The 15,476-nt window shown below is 41.4% G+C and overlaps 1 protein-coding gene across 1 annotated transcript in view; it reads right to left on the bottom strand.

Annotated features, from left to right (window-relative positions):
• Positions 1-15,476, bottom strand: part of CACNA2D3 (calcium voltage-gated channel auxiliary subunit alpha2delta 3) — a 1,017,883-nt gene that overhangs the window by 661,970 nt on the left and 340,437 nt on the right. Inside the window, exon 5 of the mRNA XM_066596541.1 lies at positions 8,094-8,153. Coding sequence (XP_066452638.1) covers positions 8,094-8,153 — 60 coding nt within the window. The remainder of the gene's footprint in view (positions 1-8,093; positions 8,154-15,476) is intronic.

The raw sequence follows: 15,476 nt of genomic DNA, 5'->3' as shown, positions 1-15,476 counted from the left end.
CTTTTGTGGTGGAAAGTGTAGCATGCTTTCCAATAGGTTAACATTGAGTTTGAGAGTTGTTGTAATGCTGTGATTTTACGGAGTTGTAGACACATTTTGAAAAAAGTTGCCTCAAAGAAGAGTAACTTAAGAATAGAATTTGGAAGGTCTACAAGGAAAAGAAGTGTGCCTAGTATGTTGTTGGTCATGTCAAACATATTTAACACTGTCCTTTGATAAATTTTCCTTTGTGCAATGATAAATGCACCGAGAATGTTCTAGAATGCTTTGACCCTTTCACGATTCACATATAAGAAGCAAAACTGACTTATGTCTTGGGTTCTTGTTCATTGTGTCAATAGACTGTATATGTCCCCATCATGCAGTCAGGTGACAGTTTTGTCAGCCTGTATAGTCTGCCTATACTTGAGATAATGGAGTGTCGAGATACTCTGAGAGACCAATTTCAGACTAGACTTGCTGTCAGATAACTGTGTCAAGACAGCTTTACTTAAGTGCTCTGTAATGACTCTGTTAGAAAAGGGCGATTTAAAGGAGGTAATCAAAGACTATTCAACACCGTGCTGGGCAAACAAACATTTTTTGCTTTTTTTTTTAATAGCTACAAAAGGTACCGAGTGATATCATTTTATCATAGAGAATACAGGTGAATCGATGGCAGTGGTGGGGCAGGCAGAAGAAATAGTTTTACCAAGAGCATGACTATTACAACTCACATCTTCAAGGGTTCCCTCCATGTCGCGCTGCGCCAAGGTGGACTGCAGATTTCACAACCTGTTCCTAATGTGCTGCTATGGTCTCTGAGGGGCTGCCCTCTGTCATAGACTACTTCACCAACACACTACATAGAGAGGTGCATCAGCCACCATCTTGGGAATTGTCCATGTGACATGCATGTTGTGCAAACCAATGTGGCAATGAAAAGAACATTTCCAGACCCAGCAGGACAATTACTGCTCCTGTCCAAGCCCAACACAGAGTGCTCTTAAAGAAACACATTGAATTTTCACTTAAGTTGCAAAATAATAATAACGTCACAGCTACAGATGTAGCAATCAGTAACATGACTGGTGCATCGCGATAACTTCATTTACAGCATTTTAATACACTGCAGCTAAATGGCTTGTACCAAGATCAAAACTTTATGATTAGTGGGGGTCTGACCGTTTGGATCTCCATTGATCACAAGAAGGAAAGTCCCAACAATTCCCGAATGAATGGCGTGGAGATCACGCATATGCTGCTGCTCCATTCATTTCAATGACAACACCAGAAATGATCAAGTAAGAGTGCTCAGCAATTTCCGACGCAGTCATTGAAATGAACAGAGCAGTGGAATGCATGCACAAGCTCAGCCTCTTTGGCATTCCCTATTCAGTGGGGTCCCAGTGCTCAGATAACTTTAGATCTTGGTAAAAACCCTTTTACATTTTCCTAGTTTGCCGTATCTGCATAACTTGTAAGAACATTTGCTATGGTGCAGTTAATAACTTTTCAATATAACTTGGTTCCTAGCACTCTAGAACAGAAGGATTGTTTCAGGGGATTGTTCCCATGCCCCACCAGTGTGCGCTCTGTGGAAATCTCTCCAAGAAGACAGGTCTAACAGTCCCTTCTTAGGGCACATATCCTTTATGTTCACTGCTCACAGTTCAGCAGTCTCTCCTTAGATTTCTGGTCAGATATTTTCTGTGTCTGGTTCTTCTCAAACAAAGAATCTTTCCTGCCTATTGGCTCATTTTGCAGTGCTGAAGCATACCTATTGCTGCCAAAACACTCACATCGGGTCTCTCTGACTGCGCCCCATTTTCCATCCTTCCTGTTACCTCCTCCATTTATCACCTTCACAAAGCTTCTCCCATAGCAGTGCCAATGCGCAGAGCCTGATACTGTGACACTGCCCCTTTGTCAATGTTGGGCTTTCACTAAGCTTGCACAGATACCCCTTACCCCTGTTTTCTGACAAGCAATAACATTATATATGTTTGTATGTCACCCCACTGGTTGCTGGCCCCTCAAAGAGAGAGCAAGAGGTATGCAGCTCACACTTGCCTAAATGCCCTATTACATGGCATGATTATCATGTGAATGATTGGTAAATTAACTGGTATGCACAATAATTGTTAGGTGAAAACGTATACAGTTACCAAATGATCAGCGATAAATCCTTAGATTATCACTGATTGGATCTTTCATGTGGACATAAAACCATTATTCCTCTGCTGCAAATCGTTAGGTATAAACAAGATCATAGCAATTTACTGGATGGAAAGAAGTGACAGAAGGGTTGACGAGAGGCACAGTTATGGTCCAACGAAGGATCGAAACTACCCAATTATTGTTCAGTGTAAATGCATGGGAGCGGTACACGATCATTACTTCACTGCTCATTACATGCTTGTTCCAATTTATCTTGCAGATAGATGCTGTGGATACAGAGAATATAAAAAAGTCTACACCCCCCTGTTAAAATGCCAGGTTTTCGTCATGTTAAGAAATCCAACAAAGATGAATAATTTCAGATTTATTTCCACCTTCAATGTTAACCGTTATCTGTACAATTCCACTGAAAAAAGGGTGAAAAAACAAAACTACAATAATATGGTTGCATATGCTTTGACTTCATGACAACATCCAGTCTCTTTGGGTAGTTGTCTATCAGCATGGCACATCTTGACTCGGCAATCTTTGCTCAATTTTCCTTGCAAAAGTTGTGAGGGCGTCTCGTGCGTAGCGCCCTTTTCAGGTAAACCCACAGATTTTCAATGAGATTCAGGTCTGAGCTCTGGCTGTGCCATCCCATAATTGTGATCATCTGGCCATTATTTTGTTGGTTAGGAGGTAGGCTTTGGGTCATTGTGCTGCAAGGTGAAATTTCTCTTCTCCTTCAGTCGAAGTTCAATTTTTTTAACATGACAAAAACATAAGGGTGTGTAGACTTTTTAGATCCACTGTAGATGTCTTTGTATTTAAAACTAGTTCTTACAGTATTCGCACAATCTATTGCTATTATAGATAGTGATTGATATTCTGTACATTTACCTTCATGGATATCATATCATTAATATGAGCAAACTTTTGGAAAGTTCACTTTGGCTGGTTCACCAAACTTTGGCAAAAAGTTTTGTTTAGACCAAATCAATTTGAACTGAACTGGAACTTTACCACTACCCATAAAACTGTTATGTAAGGGTCATAAAAGACCTGCAAAACACACTTAGGTCAGCTAGGAGAGTGTCTACGTATTCTAAGCTGTTTTTAAGGCAAAGTTAATGAAAAAGATTTGTTTTCCTTCTATTTTTTTCTTCTTTTTCCTTTTTCTGCCTTCTACTTTTTCCTTCCTCTCCTTTTCCTTCTTCTTATTCTAGCGGGTGTGGCTGAGATAAACCCCCTGAGGTTCGGGTTCTCACCAAACCAAACTTTTACTGATTTTCGACCTGAAACAAGGTTCTTCTATTTGGTTCAATCAACTCTATATACAATGGATGGGTTACAAGTAAGAAGTTAGCACTTCCCTCAGATAAACAAAGCTTTTGGCACTTTGTTCGGATCAGCACATCCTTTCTGTATCTTATAACTATTAAGCTGTTGTTTAACAGTTTGCCTAAGCTGTGTGCAAAGAGCTTTACAAATTCATCATAGACGGTGGAATTGATCCAGCCTGAACACTAGTTTCATATCAAATCATCTCCATCATTATTTTCCTTGAAGCCCAGGGAGCTATGAAAATTTTGATAAAAAACAACAATCTCAGTAAAGTTTGCTGAAGGGTCATTGAGATGAAGATTACCAATTGATCAGTGTTAATGGGCCAAAGGAACAATAAACAACAAAACACTATGCAAAGGTGTTACTGCCGTAGAGTGATCTAAGTGCAAGAAAACACGTCCATTGCATTCACAGACAAGTTGTGGAATAAAAAGATGGGTTGATTCTGAAAATACTTTAACACTAAGCTTATAAAATACAAAAAACACCCAAGTACTTCTTTCCTTAATATTCTCCTTTAATTTACTTCTTTTGTATCTCATATTTCAATTATAACTGAAAAATATATAAGCAAATCTTCTCCGTGTCCCAAAAGATCAACCATGGCTCTTCCTGATTATCCTATATTTGGTTGTGAAACAATTGGCTGCAGCCGGAACTTCTCCCCTCTGCTGTGTCTACAATAGGATAAAAATATTGTAGAGTCCTGGCCCCCTGGCTAAGCCCCGCCCCTCAGTTGGGCTCCAACAGAAAATGAAGCAGACCAGCTGGGAATTAAGTCCTGTGTTCTTTGCAGGATTTCTAGCTGACAGTTTGCTTTAGGAAAATGCAGAAAAGCCTAAAAACTGACAAATAGTAGGGACAAGTTTATTGTTACTATTTTTTTCTCCATTTATTTCTAAATTTAGACCAGTTTTACATGCCCGAGAATCTTGCGTTTGGTGTGTTGCGAGACTCACAAAACTCGTGGTACGCACTGTCAAATTTCGGTCATGACCATTTTCATTAAGCCACATTCTTTTGTTGTACGTGTAGCAAAGTGTGTCAGAAACTGGCTAAAAGCACATTGTAAATGTGGCGCAACCCATGCAAGCTAGTTTTCTGGAGCAATTTCAGCCAAAAACAAAAAACTGCCCATGGAGTCACTCTGTACACCACCCAGCTACTGGAGGGAGATTCTGATAGATTTTACAATTTTTTAAAAAGTCACGTCACAAATGTTTTTAAATTCAGACCAAGGAGCAGGTCAAGCCCCCTTTCTAGACACTTTTGAAAAGTGGAATGAGGCTTGTAACATTTGTTCTTTTTGGTGTAAATTAATAATGTCACTAGAGATGAACAAGTATACTTGCTAAGGGCAATTGCTTGATCGAGCATTGCCCTTAGCAAGTACCTGCCCGCTTGGGAGCAAAGATTCTGCTGCCAGCGGCGGGCAGGGAGCAGGAGAAACGGAGGGGAAATCTCTCTCTCCCCCCGCTCCCCCCTGCTCATGGCCGCAACTCACCTGTCACCCGCACCAGCCCCCGAACCTTTTCTTCCGAGCGGGGAGATACTCGTTAAGGACAATGCTCGATCGGGTAATTGTCCTTAGCGAGTATGCTCGCTCATCTCTAAATGTCACTCATCATGATCAGCCGGCTAATAAAATCAAGCCAATTTTTAGCAAAAATTGACTGAAATTGCTTTACAAATAAAAGTGTGTGTAATTTTCTATTAGTATGGCTCAGTTGCTAGCACTCTTGCCTTTTACTTCTGGGGTCCTAGGTTCAAACCCCATCAAGGATAACATCTATAGGAACTTTAAAAAACTTCACTCAGATCGGGCCCTTGATCAAACTAGAACCCACAACTTCAGGACTGCAAAGCAGCAGCGCTAACAACTAAGCCACCCTTGTCTATTCTGCTCCGGATGAGAAAAATGTCAAGAATAAAACAAAGAGAACATTAAAAACTAATCCGGGTGTTGCCCTTGTCAGATTTATTATGTGGTTCTGTACAGGGCAGTGTGACTATGACAGGTTCCCTTTAACTTGACCTGTGCCAGATTGATTTTACATTGCTTCAGAAGCATTTTCTAATACCTACATGACAAAAAACAACTACCGTAATTTGATTTGTTTAATATATTTTTTCTTTTTATAGAAAAAAATGTTATTAAGTTCTAGAAAAAATTATTTTAAAACCACATATGAACTGCGTGAAGATAAACCCTGACATAATAATAGTCTCCTACGAGATCATCAGAAAATAAGTCGCCTTCAGGCAGCAAGAAAGAGAATTTTTAAATTGCTTTAAAACAAAAAGAAGGAAATTAGCTGAGTGAATTAACACTGTGCGGTGAAGCAAAATTAAATGTTAAAGGCTTGAGGGGGAAACAAAATGCACCTCTCATACAGATCACCAGTGCTGCATTGTACTTATCCATGCGAGTCTGAGGCCAACAGTCTGCGAAACACTAAGCAATGATATAAAAGAGCAAAGAAATGAGGGGCAACACTGCAAATATCAAAATGATTTTGGATAATACCAAAACACCCCCAAGTACCTGGGGAACGGGGCCTTGGTGTTTATTTGCCCCATCTCCTTCCCATGATTATTGGGTCAAAGGGTTTGTACGGCACTAGGAAGACATAGCTGCTGTTTTCCCAAAACAGTGCCTCATCTGTCTATAGGTTGTGTGCAGTATTGCATGTAACCCCAATCACTTTAATAAAGCGGAACTACAATAGCAAACACAACCATGGACAAATGTGACACTGTTTTTGGAAGAAAGCAGCCACGTTTTTCGGATCTTGGACAACTTCTTTAATTACCAACATTATTGTAGGCCCTGTGGAGTCAGGGTACCCTCAACAGGTTCTTGTCATCTATAAAGAACAGCTAGGCACCTTTTGTAATAGCTGAATACGGGCAATCTGTATGGCGCATATGCCTTTGGTAACATAGTATCTTAGGCTGAAAAAAGACATATATCCATCCAGTTCAGCCTATTACCTCCCAAATGTTGATCCAGAGGAAGGCAAAAAAAAAACTCAATAAGGTGGAAGCCAATTTTCTCCATTTAAGAGAAAATTCCTTCCTAACTCCAATCTGGCAATTGGAATAATCCCCAGATCACCAAACCTTGTGATGTTATTAATTAGAATGTAACAAAGAACCCTACAAACTATTTCTTTTCACAGCTTGCGGTTGCTACATACTTCCTTCTCCTCACTTTGACAGATGACCAGCTGTAGTGTCTGCTCTGCCTCCGTTGGCAGTCCAGAAGGTGCGCACACTTAGGTATGTTCAGATGTAGCGGAAATACGGCAGATTTTCCTCAGAGGAAAATTACATAGCAAAATCTGCAGTATTTCCGTGTAAAACCAATGGTGCGGACTTTGACTCAATAGCAGCTGTGGATCCCCAGCTGATTTTGGCCTGCTGCTCCCCTCACCTCGCAATTAGCAGCCCCTCATGACAGCGCACAGAGCAGCCATCACCTGGCAACCGCTATTAAGCACTGTGGCCGCCAGTCAAGTGATGCGGAAGTTGGCACATTACTTGACTGGCAGCTGCAGTGCTTACTAGTGGTTGCAGGTGAGTCATGTGAGGGAGCTCCATGCGCTGCAGTGAAGGGATGCTGATGGTGAGGTGAGAAGAGCAGCAGGCCAAAATCAGAGACGCGGCTGCTTTTGAGTTAAAATCTGCACCAAGAGTGCAGATTTTGACTCGGTTTTTAATGTGGAAATCCTGCAGATTTTTTAGCAGAGTTTTTCGTGGCAGAAAATCTGCAGCATTTCCTCTATGCGTGAACGTATTCTGAAAGGCACAGCACATATGATAGTGAAACCTCCCCTGCCAATCACGAGATATCCATTGCAATATTAGACACACTCGTTCTAAGGAAGGTGTCTAAGTTTTTGGTCTTTTGGTCCAGTTTAATGTGCTATCTCAGGCATGACAACTTTCTGGTTCCTGACTTTGGCTATTCCTGACTTCACTGCATTCTCAATTCCTGACCTTAAATTGTTGTATTGAGCATTCTCCTGTCTGCTGTCTGCCCTGACGACCCATTCTGTGTGTCTTGATCTTTGGATTGATCTCTATGCTACCTGCCTCAACCCAGATTGATCGGACTATGCCTCTGTTCAAACATTCAGGTACCACATAAGTCTATAGTAGCATCAACTGCCATGTTACTGGATCCCACAGCAAAGTCCATATACCAATTAGTGGGGTTAGAGGGTGAAAACCTGGATTCCTCAGGTGTTGCCTCTTGATTTGGCCCCAAGTCAAACCAGTGTGTGGCAAAACAGATCCACACCCGCTGATCCTTACAGATACTATATATGTTTGTACTCTGGAATAGACTAAAGGAATAGGAAAGAGAAACACAAAAAAGGAAGGAATAAAATAAAAAATAGACCATTTTTGAACAGTGACTATGCAGCTGCTTTTGAGAAGTAGTTGTCCAATTTGGAGAACCATTTTACAGATAAAATGTGCCCTGGTTGATAAGAGGTTAATTTTAAAGAACGTTCTAAAGGAAACAAAATGTAAGAAGTCACATAAACAATGATCTGAAGCAGTGACCTTTTCTGGTACATGACAGCTTAGCTTACCTGTAGATCAGCATCGAATTCATGCTTCAAATGAGCCTCCTCAGCCGCTTCGACCAGCCTCTGAAAATGAAGATAAATACCAGTCAGTGAGAAGCTACGAAAGTCATATACACTGCAGTATACAAGATAATGGAATCAACATGGATATAGCTATAAAGGCAAGCAGCCTGGTTAGAATAGATGCCAAGAATAAACACAGGTAATGAGGAAATAGTAAGTGATGGCATATAGCAAGGGTGGAGATAAGTGCTCATGTACCCAGCAGAGTACTGGGCACTGAGCCTGTGGGGCATTGCATGAAGGCCTCCATGTGCAGTCGTAAAGGCTCCATTGAATGCCATATATACAGAGATATTCTTCCCTAGATTTAATACTTTCATGCATAAGATATCCAGTGGAATGTACCATCATTTTTGATGCCATTAGAGGCAAACAAAGATACAGTAGAGGCCTCATGCACCTCTATGGCAGCTCTTATTACATGTTTGTGCAAAAAAACGGATTCATACCATGATCTTCCCTGTATAAAGGGGTTGCAAACTTGTTACGCCCAACCTGGACGCACTGGATCTGTCACTCGCAGATCTACCAGAAATGCAAATAAATGACAAAACAAGAATGGAACAAAAATACAGGAAACACTGTCCCTATGCAAACAAACACTGGGAAGGGCCCTGCCTAAAAGCAGGGCAATCGCCCCGATAAGCACAGCCCCGACTATGACCACTATGGGACTTATCTCAAAATTAATATCCCCATCAACCACAACCGTAACTGGAAGAGATGAACCATTTCCTGTGTCAACAAACTTCTTTAACAGAGACTTATAAAACACATTAATTATTTTCATCGAACTAGGAATCTCCAAACGAAAAGACACAGGGTAATTTTTCCAATGATTTTGAATGGGCCGATAAAACGTGGACTTAACTTAAAAGACTGTTTGATTTTTATGTTCTAAGTTGATGACCATACCAAGTCTGCCACCAAGAAGTCCCCTCAGAAACTCTATAATCAGCCACCCGCTTAAAATTTTTAACTGCTCTTTGAAAATACTTTTGAATGTCCTCCCACACTGCCTCAATGTAAGGGTGAACACCCACTTGCGTTTTTGTAACGCTGCGATATCGCTGCGCTTTTTTAAATGCAATTGTCAATGGGACTTTCTAATGTTAAAAAGGTACTCTAGTTGGTGCTTTGCAATTTTTGTGTGATGAGTTTTTAACATTAGAAAGTCCCATTGACAATTGCATAAAAAAAAATGCAGTGATATCGCAGCATTAAAAAATGCAAGTGGGTGTTCACCCTTAGAGGAGAACTCATTCTCCTCAGGTACCTCTGACACCTCCTTAGAAAAGGGACCAAATACGGATGAAACCCATATATGCAAAAGAAAGGTAAATTCCACTTAAGGCAAAAACCCCGACCAATCCTCCTGATTCTCTGAGACTTACCAACACAAGTATTGTTCCATACTCAGGTTACATCTCTCAGTTTGCCCATTAGTCTCCAGTTGACATGCCGAGGAAAAAGAGAGCTGAATTCCCAACTGAGAGCAAACAAAATGCCAGAAACTGAAAACAAACTTGACCCCACGGTCAGAGACGATATTTGCTGGTAACCCATGCAATTTCATAATGTGAGTAATGAACAATCTGGACACGGTTTTAGCATTGGGAAGACTCGGAAGAGCCACAAAATTACACATCTTGCTAAAACAATCTACCACAACCCAGATGACAGTATTACTTTCAGAAAGAGGCAAACCTTTAATAAAGTCCATAGACAAATGAGTCCAAGGTCTTACTGGTATCGGCAAATGATTAAAACCTACTAACAGGTCGAAACGTTGCTGGTGTTTCTTTTATGGAGGAATAAAGAACATAAGTCTATCTTTCATCTTATGCTGCCTGGACTGCACATTTGTTTCTGGATGGTAATTTGGTCTTGATCCGGACCATAAAAACTGGGCTTTGCATTTTGCCTCATCAATCAGGCGTATATTCACCAGGAGACATACGTGGTCTCAGATTGCTGCTGTGTATACCACTTTTTCTCTGGTATCGGCAAAGGCATCAACCTCTTGGCAGGGACAGTTCGAAGCGATTTTGTTCCAGTACAAACCTCACAAAAAGAGACAAAACTAAAAACATCTTGCTGTAATGACGGCCACTAAAAAGTCATTATGAGTAATTTTTGGGTATTATTAATTCCCAGGTGACCAGCTAACACAGAACCATGTACCTTAGAGAGGACTTGCAGCCTCAAATGAACAGGGACAAAAAGCTTTCCCATCAGAAGGCTCGCTGGGGCTAAATCCTATGCCTTAAGGACCTGCTCCTCCAAATCTAGTGAAACTGCTGACACTACAACCCCTTTAGAAAGAATGGGTGCAGGGGTTCATCTGAGACCACTGGAACAAAGCTCCTGGAAACCGCATTGACCTTAACATTTTTACTGCCAGGACGATATGTAACCATAAAGTTGAAGTGCAAAAAAACTGTGACCACTGCGCCTGTCTTTGGTTAAGTCCTTTGGCTGACTCTAAGTAGGTCAGGTTTTTGTGGTCCATAAAAATGTTCATCTTGTGTCGAGCCCCTTCTAAGAAGTGCTGCCACTTCTCAAAAGGCCACGTAACAGCCAACAACTCTCTGTCACCAATATCGTAAGTTTGTTTAGCAGTAGAAAATTTACGTGAGAAAAACGCACGAAGATCTTGCATTGTACTAGTTTCCTGAGACAGCACCATCCCAACCCCAACTTCCGAGCCATCAACCTCCACCATGAAAAGTCTGGAGGAGTCTAGTTGCACCAAAACTGGAGCCGTCACACAACATTTCATCAAAGCATGAAAAGATTGTAATGCCCTTCGGGACCATTTAGAAGGGAAGCAACCTTTCTTTGTCATATCTGTCAAAGGTTTGACCATCACTGAAAATCCCCTAATAAATTTCTGATAATAATTAGCGAACCTCAGAAAGCGTCTTCACATTCTCTGGTAGCACCCATTCCTGTACCACCTGGACTTTCTCAGGATCCATCTTGAACCCCCTTGGGGTAATAATGTGCCCCAGAAATGCTATGTCTTGTATGGAAAAGACACACTTTTTGTTTTTTACAAATAAATTATAATTATCACGCAATGTCTGAAAGACCTGACGAACATGAGAAATATAGGACTCAAAATCCAACGAAAAGATAAGAATATCGTCATGGTATACCAGAACAAAGCGGCCGATAAATTTATAGAGGACCTCATTGATAAAGGACTGGAAAACCGCAGGAGCTTTTGTTAAAGCAAACAGCATCACCAAGTTCCCGTAATGCCCTTCAGTGGCGTTAATGACAGTTTTCTATTCGTCCCCCTCCTTAATCCGAATAAAATTATATGCCCCACGTAAATTCAACTTTGAAAACTAATTGGCGCCATTCAACTGTGAAAACAGATCGGGAATGAGAGGCAAAAGGTGGGGATTACAATTGGTGATTTTGTTTAGCTCTCTGAAATCAATGCAAGGCTGCAAACCCCCATCTTTTTTCTTGACAAAGAAAAATGCGGCAGCCAGTGGGGAATTTAAGGGATGTATGTGCCCCTTTTTAAACTGTCCCAGATATAAACTTTCATAGACTGTCTCTCAGGCATGGTTAGATTGAACATAGGGCTTTTTGAAAGTTTGCTGTCTGGAACAAATTCAATAGCGCAATCCCCCTCCCTGTGAGGCGGTAACTTATCTGCCCTATCCAGGGCAAAAACATCAGCGAAATCAGCAATATATTCTGGTAACTCTTCAATTTGCACTGAAGACACCCCTATAGAGATACAAACAGAATTACAGTATGGACTCCATTTAGAGATGTCTCCCTTCCCCAATCCACCATAGGATTAAGTAAACACGACCAAGGTAGGCCTAAAACTACCTGTGTTTGAAGGGATTCCATGACATATAACGTGACGATCTCGGTATGGAATAATCCTATCTTTAGACATATATTCAGAACATAAAATCTCAAACACTTCTGTAATAATGGAGAGACATCAATGGTGGACACAGGAATAGGTGGATCCAGAGGTTTTACCTCCAACCCCAAGTGATTGACCGTTTCATGATGGATTAGGTTAATACCAGTTCAATAATCAAGAAAAACTGTGATTGGGTTGCTATTGCCCCCAAGAAGGATCTCAGCGGGTAGAACCAGCCTGGGGGATGCTATCCAAGCAATCGGTGCCCCTTGAGGGACCTTTCCTACCACCTTCAGGCCGCTAATTCCTCTGGCTGAGGCTGATGAGGACAATTCTGAACCAAACGACCGGTATGATTGCATGCAAAGCACTGTCCTTTAGACTGCAACTTCTCCTCCTTCCTGATGTTGCCAACTAATGAACCCATTTGCATTGGTTCCTCCCCACCAGTAGGCATGAAATATGAAATAGAAGACAGCTCACTTTGCCTTTCTCAAATCCAACGGCCAACTGTGATGGCAAAGGATATTGCATCATCAAGACTTTGGGGAACCAGTTAATTCACCAACAAATCTTTAATTTTATCAGTGAGACCACAGTAGAACTGGCTTCATAGAGCAGGGTCATTCCCAGAGGACAAAGCTTCACAGTAGGGAGGCAAGGAAAAAGCCCCCTAGAGTCTTGAAATGGGGATACCAACCATCTGTAACCCGTCACCCAAGGACACAGGGCGTAACCTGAAATATAGCTTACAAGACTCTCTAAAGCAGACAAGTTTCTGTCTGTCTCCAGAGAAACGATCGTGTAGTTCGAGTTTAGGCTCCTTACCTGAAGCCCTCAGATTGTTTGCTGCTGCTTTACCTCAGCAACCTCAAGTGCCAGCACCCTCAGCTGGTTTGATAAAGCCTCAATGGGATTCATATTAAAAAAAATAAAAGTATTCCACCAAGTAAGTAAGGCGGTTGATTATGGTGTGTCCAACCTGGATATGCTGGATCTGTCACTCGCAGATGTACCAGAAATGCATATAAATGACAAAACAAGAATGGGATAAAAAAATGTCGGAAACACTGTCCCTATGTAAACAAACACTGGGAAGGGCCCTGCCTAAAAGCAGGATGATCGCCCCGATAAGGACGGCTCCCACCGCATGCCTCGGCCCCTAGTTGACCCTATGTGGGGAAAAGAAACAAAAGCAGAAAACTAAAATAACAGTGCAAAACAAATGCAGTACTTAGCTTTACGCTGTAGCAAGTAACTGAATGATCCGGCAGGAACCTATTGACTGCTAGCTCAGTCAGGGAAAGGCTGAGAATCAACCACAGTTCAGCTGAGCTCAGTCTCTAGCCAGGTTAAATAGCCCAAGTAATCATCCCCAGGTGCGACCAAGCATGTCACACCAAAATAGCACACCCACTGAGCCAGAAGATGTAGTAACATCTCTAAAACTAGCACCGGACTATTAGCAAGGTGGCAATCCCAAAACCACTGGAACAGAACTTTGATTTCTCTTCTGTTCAGAGCCATGTCTCATTTAGTGTTGTGCAGTGAACTGTAATGCAAGCTCTTCATTCTAGAGATTAGTGGGCATCCCGGTGGTCAGACCTTAAGCGATCAGATGGTTATAATACATGCTGCTAATATGTCATTTCCTGCTAGCCTCCACAATAGAAGAGCACATTGTAAGAGGGGATTTGCAATAAAGAAACTCTCTGGTTTCAAGACAAATTGTGTCCTGGGACCAGAGGAGGTTGGGGGTATAGTGTCTGCATATTCCCTGCCATACTTACTATTCCAGGTCCAAGGTGGCTGCCACAATTTTCTAATTGCCTAATGCACACTGTGCATGGTTCTCAGAATTGCCAGCACCAATCAATTGAGTGGCTCCGGCCAATCATGGAGCAGGTATAGTGCATTGGTAGCCTAACTACCAATACACTGTGGGGATTAGGTAGTCTGCAGATTGCATTGACCATTTTGGACAGCCAGTAACAGGACTCGTAACTGGTTGCACGGTAGGCTGTCAGAGAAAAACACCTGCTGGTAATATACCCTGGGACAGAATTCTGCCAGAAAACCAAAGGGTCTCTTTAATAGGCAAATGGCAGCTGTAAAATTGTCAGCAACCTACGATGCATATGGCACAAAGCCTACAACCCTGGCCACTACTAATGTTGTCAGTGATTCAAGGTACATTAAAGGGTATCTGTCATAAAGTTCATGTTGCCCAAACCAGCATGAACCCGTGATACCTAAGCTCATTACGCTCTGTGTATGTTTTATTTTATTTGTTGCGGCTTTTCAGAATAAACACACTTGACTCGGAACGGAGCTCTGAGTCATGGAGGCGGGCCTTGCCAGCCTCTTCCTGCCAATAGCATTCAGAATGACATATCTCTTCCTACACAAAAGGGAAGAGAACTGCCCCTTCGCAGGATGTGGGTGGGGAGAGACATTATAGAGTCCAACTTCAAGGTATGTTTGTTCTGGAATGCATCAGTGTTTCAGAATAACACATACAAGGGGTAATCAGTAGACATGTTGCCCAGGCAGCATGAACCTGGTAACAGATTCCCTTTAAAATAATGCTAATAGCTTTGAAGCTTGATATTTTAATATGATAAAGAAAAAGGTTTCCTTAGTATCCATCACATCAGATCAAAACTTCTTGATGCCTGTGATCACCATCATCGAGAAAGATTATAAAGAATGGATAATGATGACATCTTGATATTACAGCCTTGAAACCTCTCAGCGAGCGGCAGTGGTCTGAACTATAGAAAGCCAAAGAAACTCTGGATCGATATCACATCTTATAGGAAGCCTATAAACATCATTATAAATTACAATTACAGCATTATTTTGCTGTAATCAATGAGAAGAGAACAGCAGACATCACTAATCTGCATTTCTCAATTACACAAATATGATGATCAATAAGTCTGTGAATGTGCTGATGAGCCTACTGATATATCCCCTTTTATATTATACAGATACAGACTTTTAAAAAAATAATTATCTGTCTTACTAAAGAGTAGAATCTGTTTTTAGCAAAGAGAAAAAAATGTTTATCTACTAAATGACTCAAAAATGATTGGTTGCCGCACCAATAAAAAGGACAGAAAAAAAGAAAAATTGTAGTATTAGGACTAGAGATGAGCGAGCACCAAAATGCTCGGGTGCTCGTTACTCTAGTCGAACTTTCAGTGATGCTCGAGAGTTCGTTTCGAGTAACGAACCCCATTGAAGTCAATGGGCGACTCGAGCATTTTTGTATATGACTGGTGCTCCGCTAAGGTTTTCATTTGTGAAAATCTTAGCAAATCACCAAAGTCATGTAAAAAACACAGAAATGGATAGGGCAGGCGAGTAGCAACATGCAGGGCTGCATTTCGGGCTTCGAGGTCTCACTATTAAAGGGG

The sequence above is a fragment of the Eleutherodactylus coqui genome, chromosome 3, assembly GCF_035609145.1.
Source record: "Eleutherodactylus coqui strain aEleCoq1 chromosome 3, aEleCoq1.hap1, whole genome shotgun sequence".
Classification (NCBI taxonomy): Eukaryota; Metazoa; Chordata; class Amphibia; order Anura; family Eleutherodactylidae; genus Eleutherodactylus; species Eleutherodactylus coqui.
Note: the sequence above shows the minus strand (reverse complement) of the source record. Positions and strands in the feature narration are given on the sequence as shown.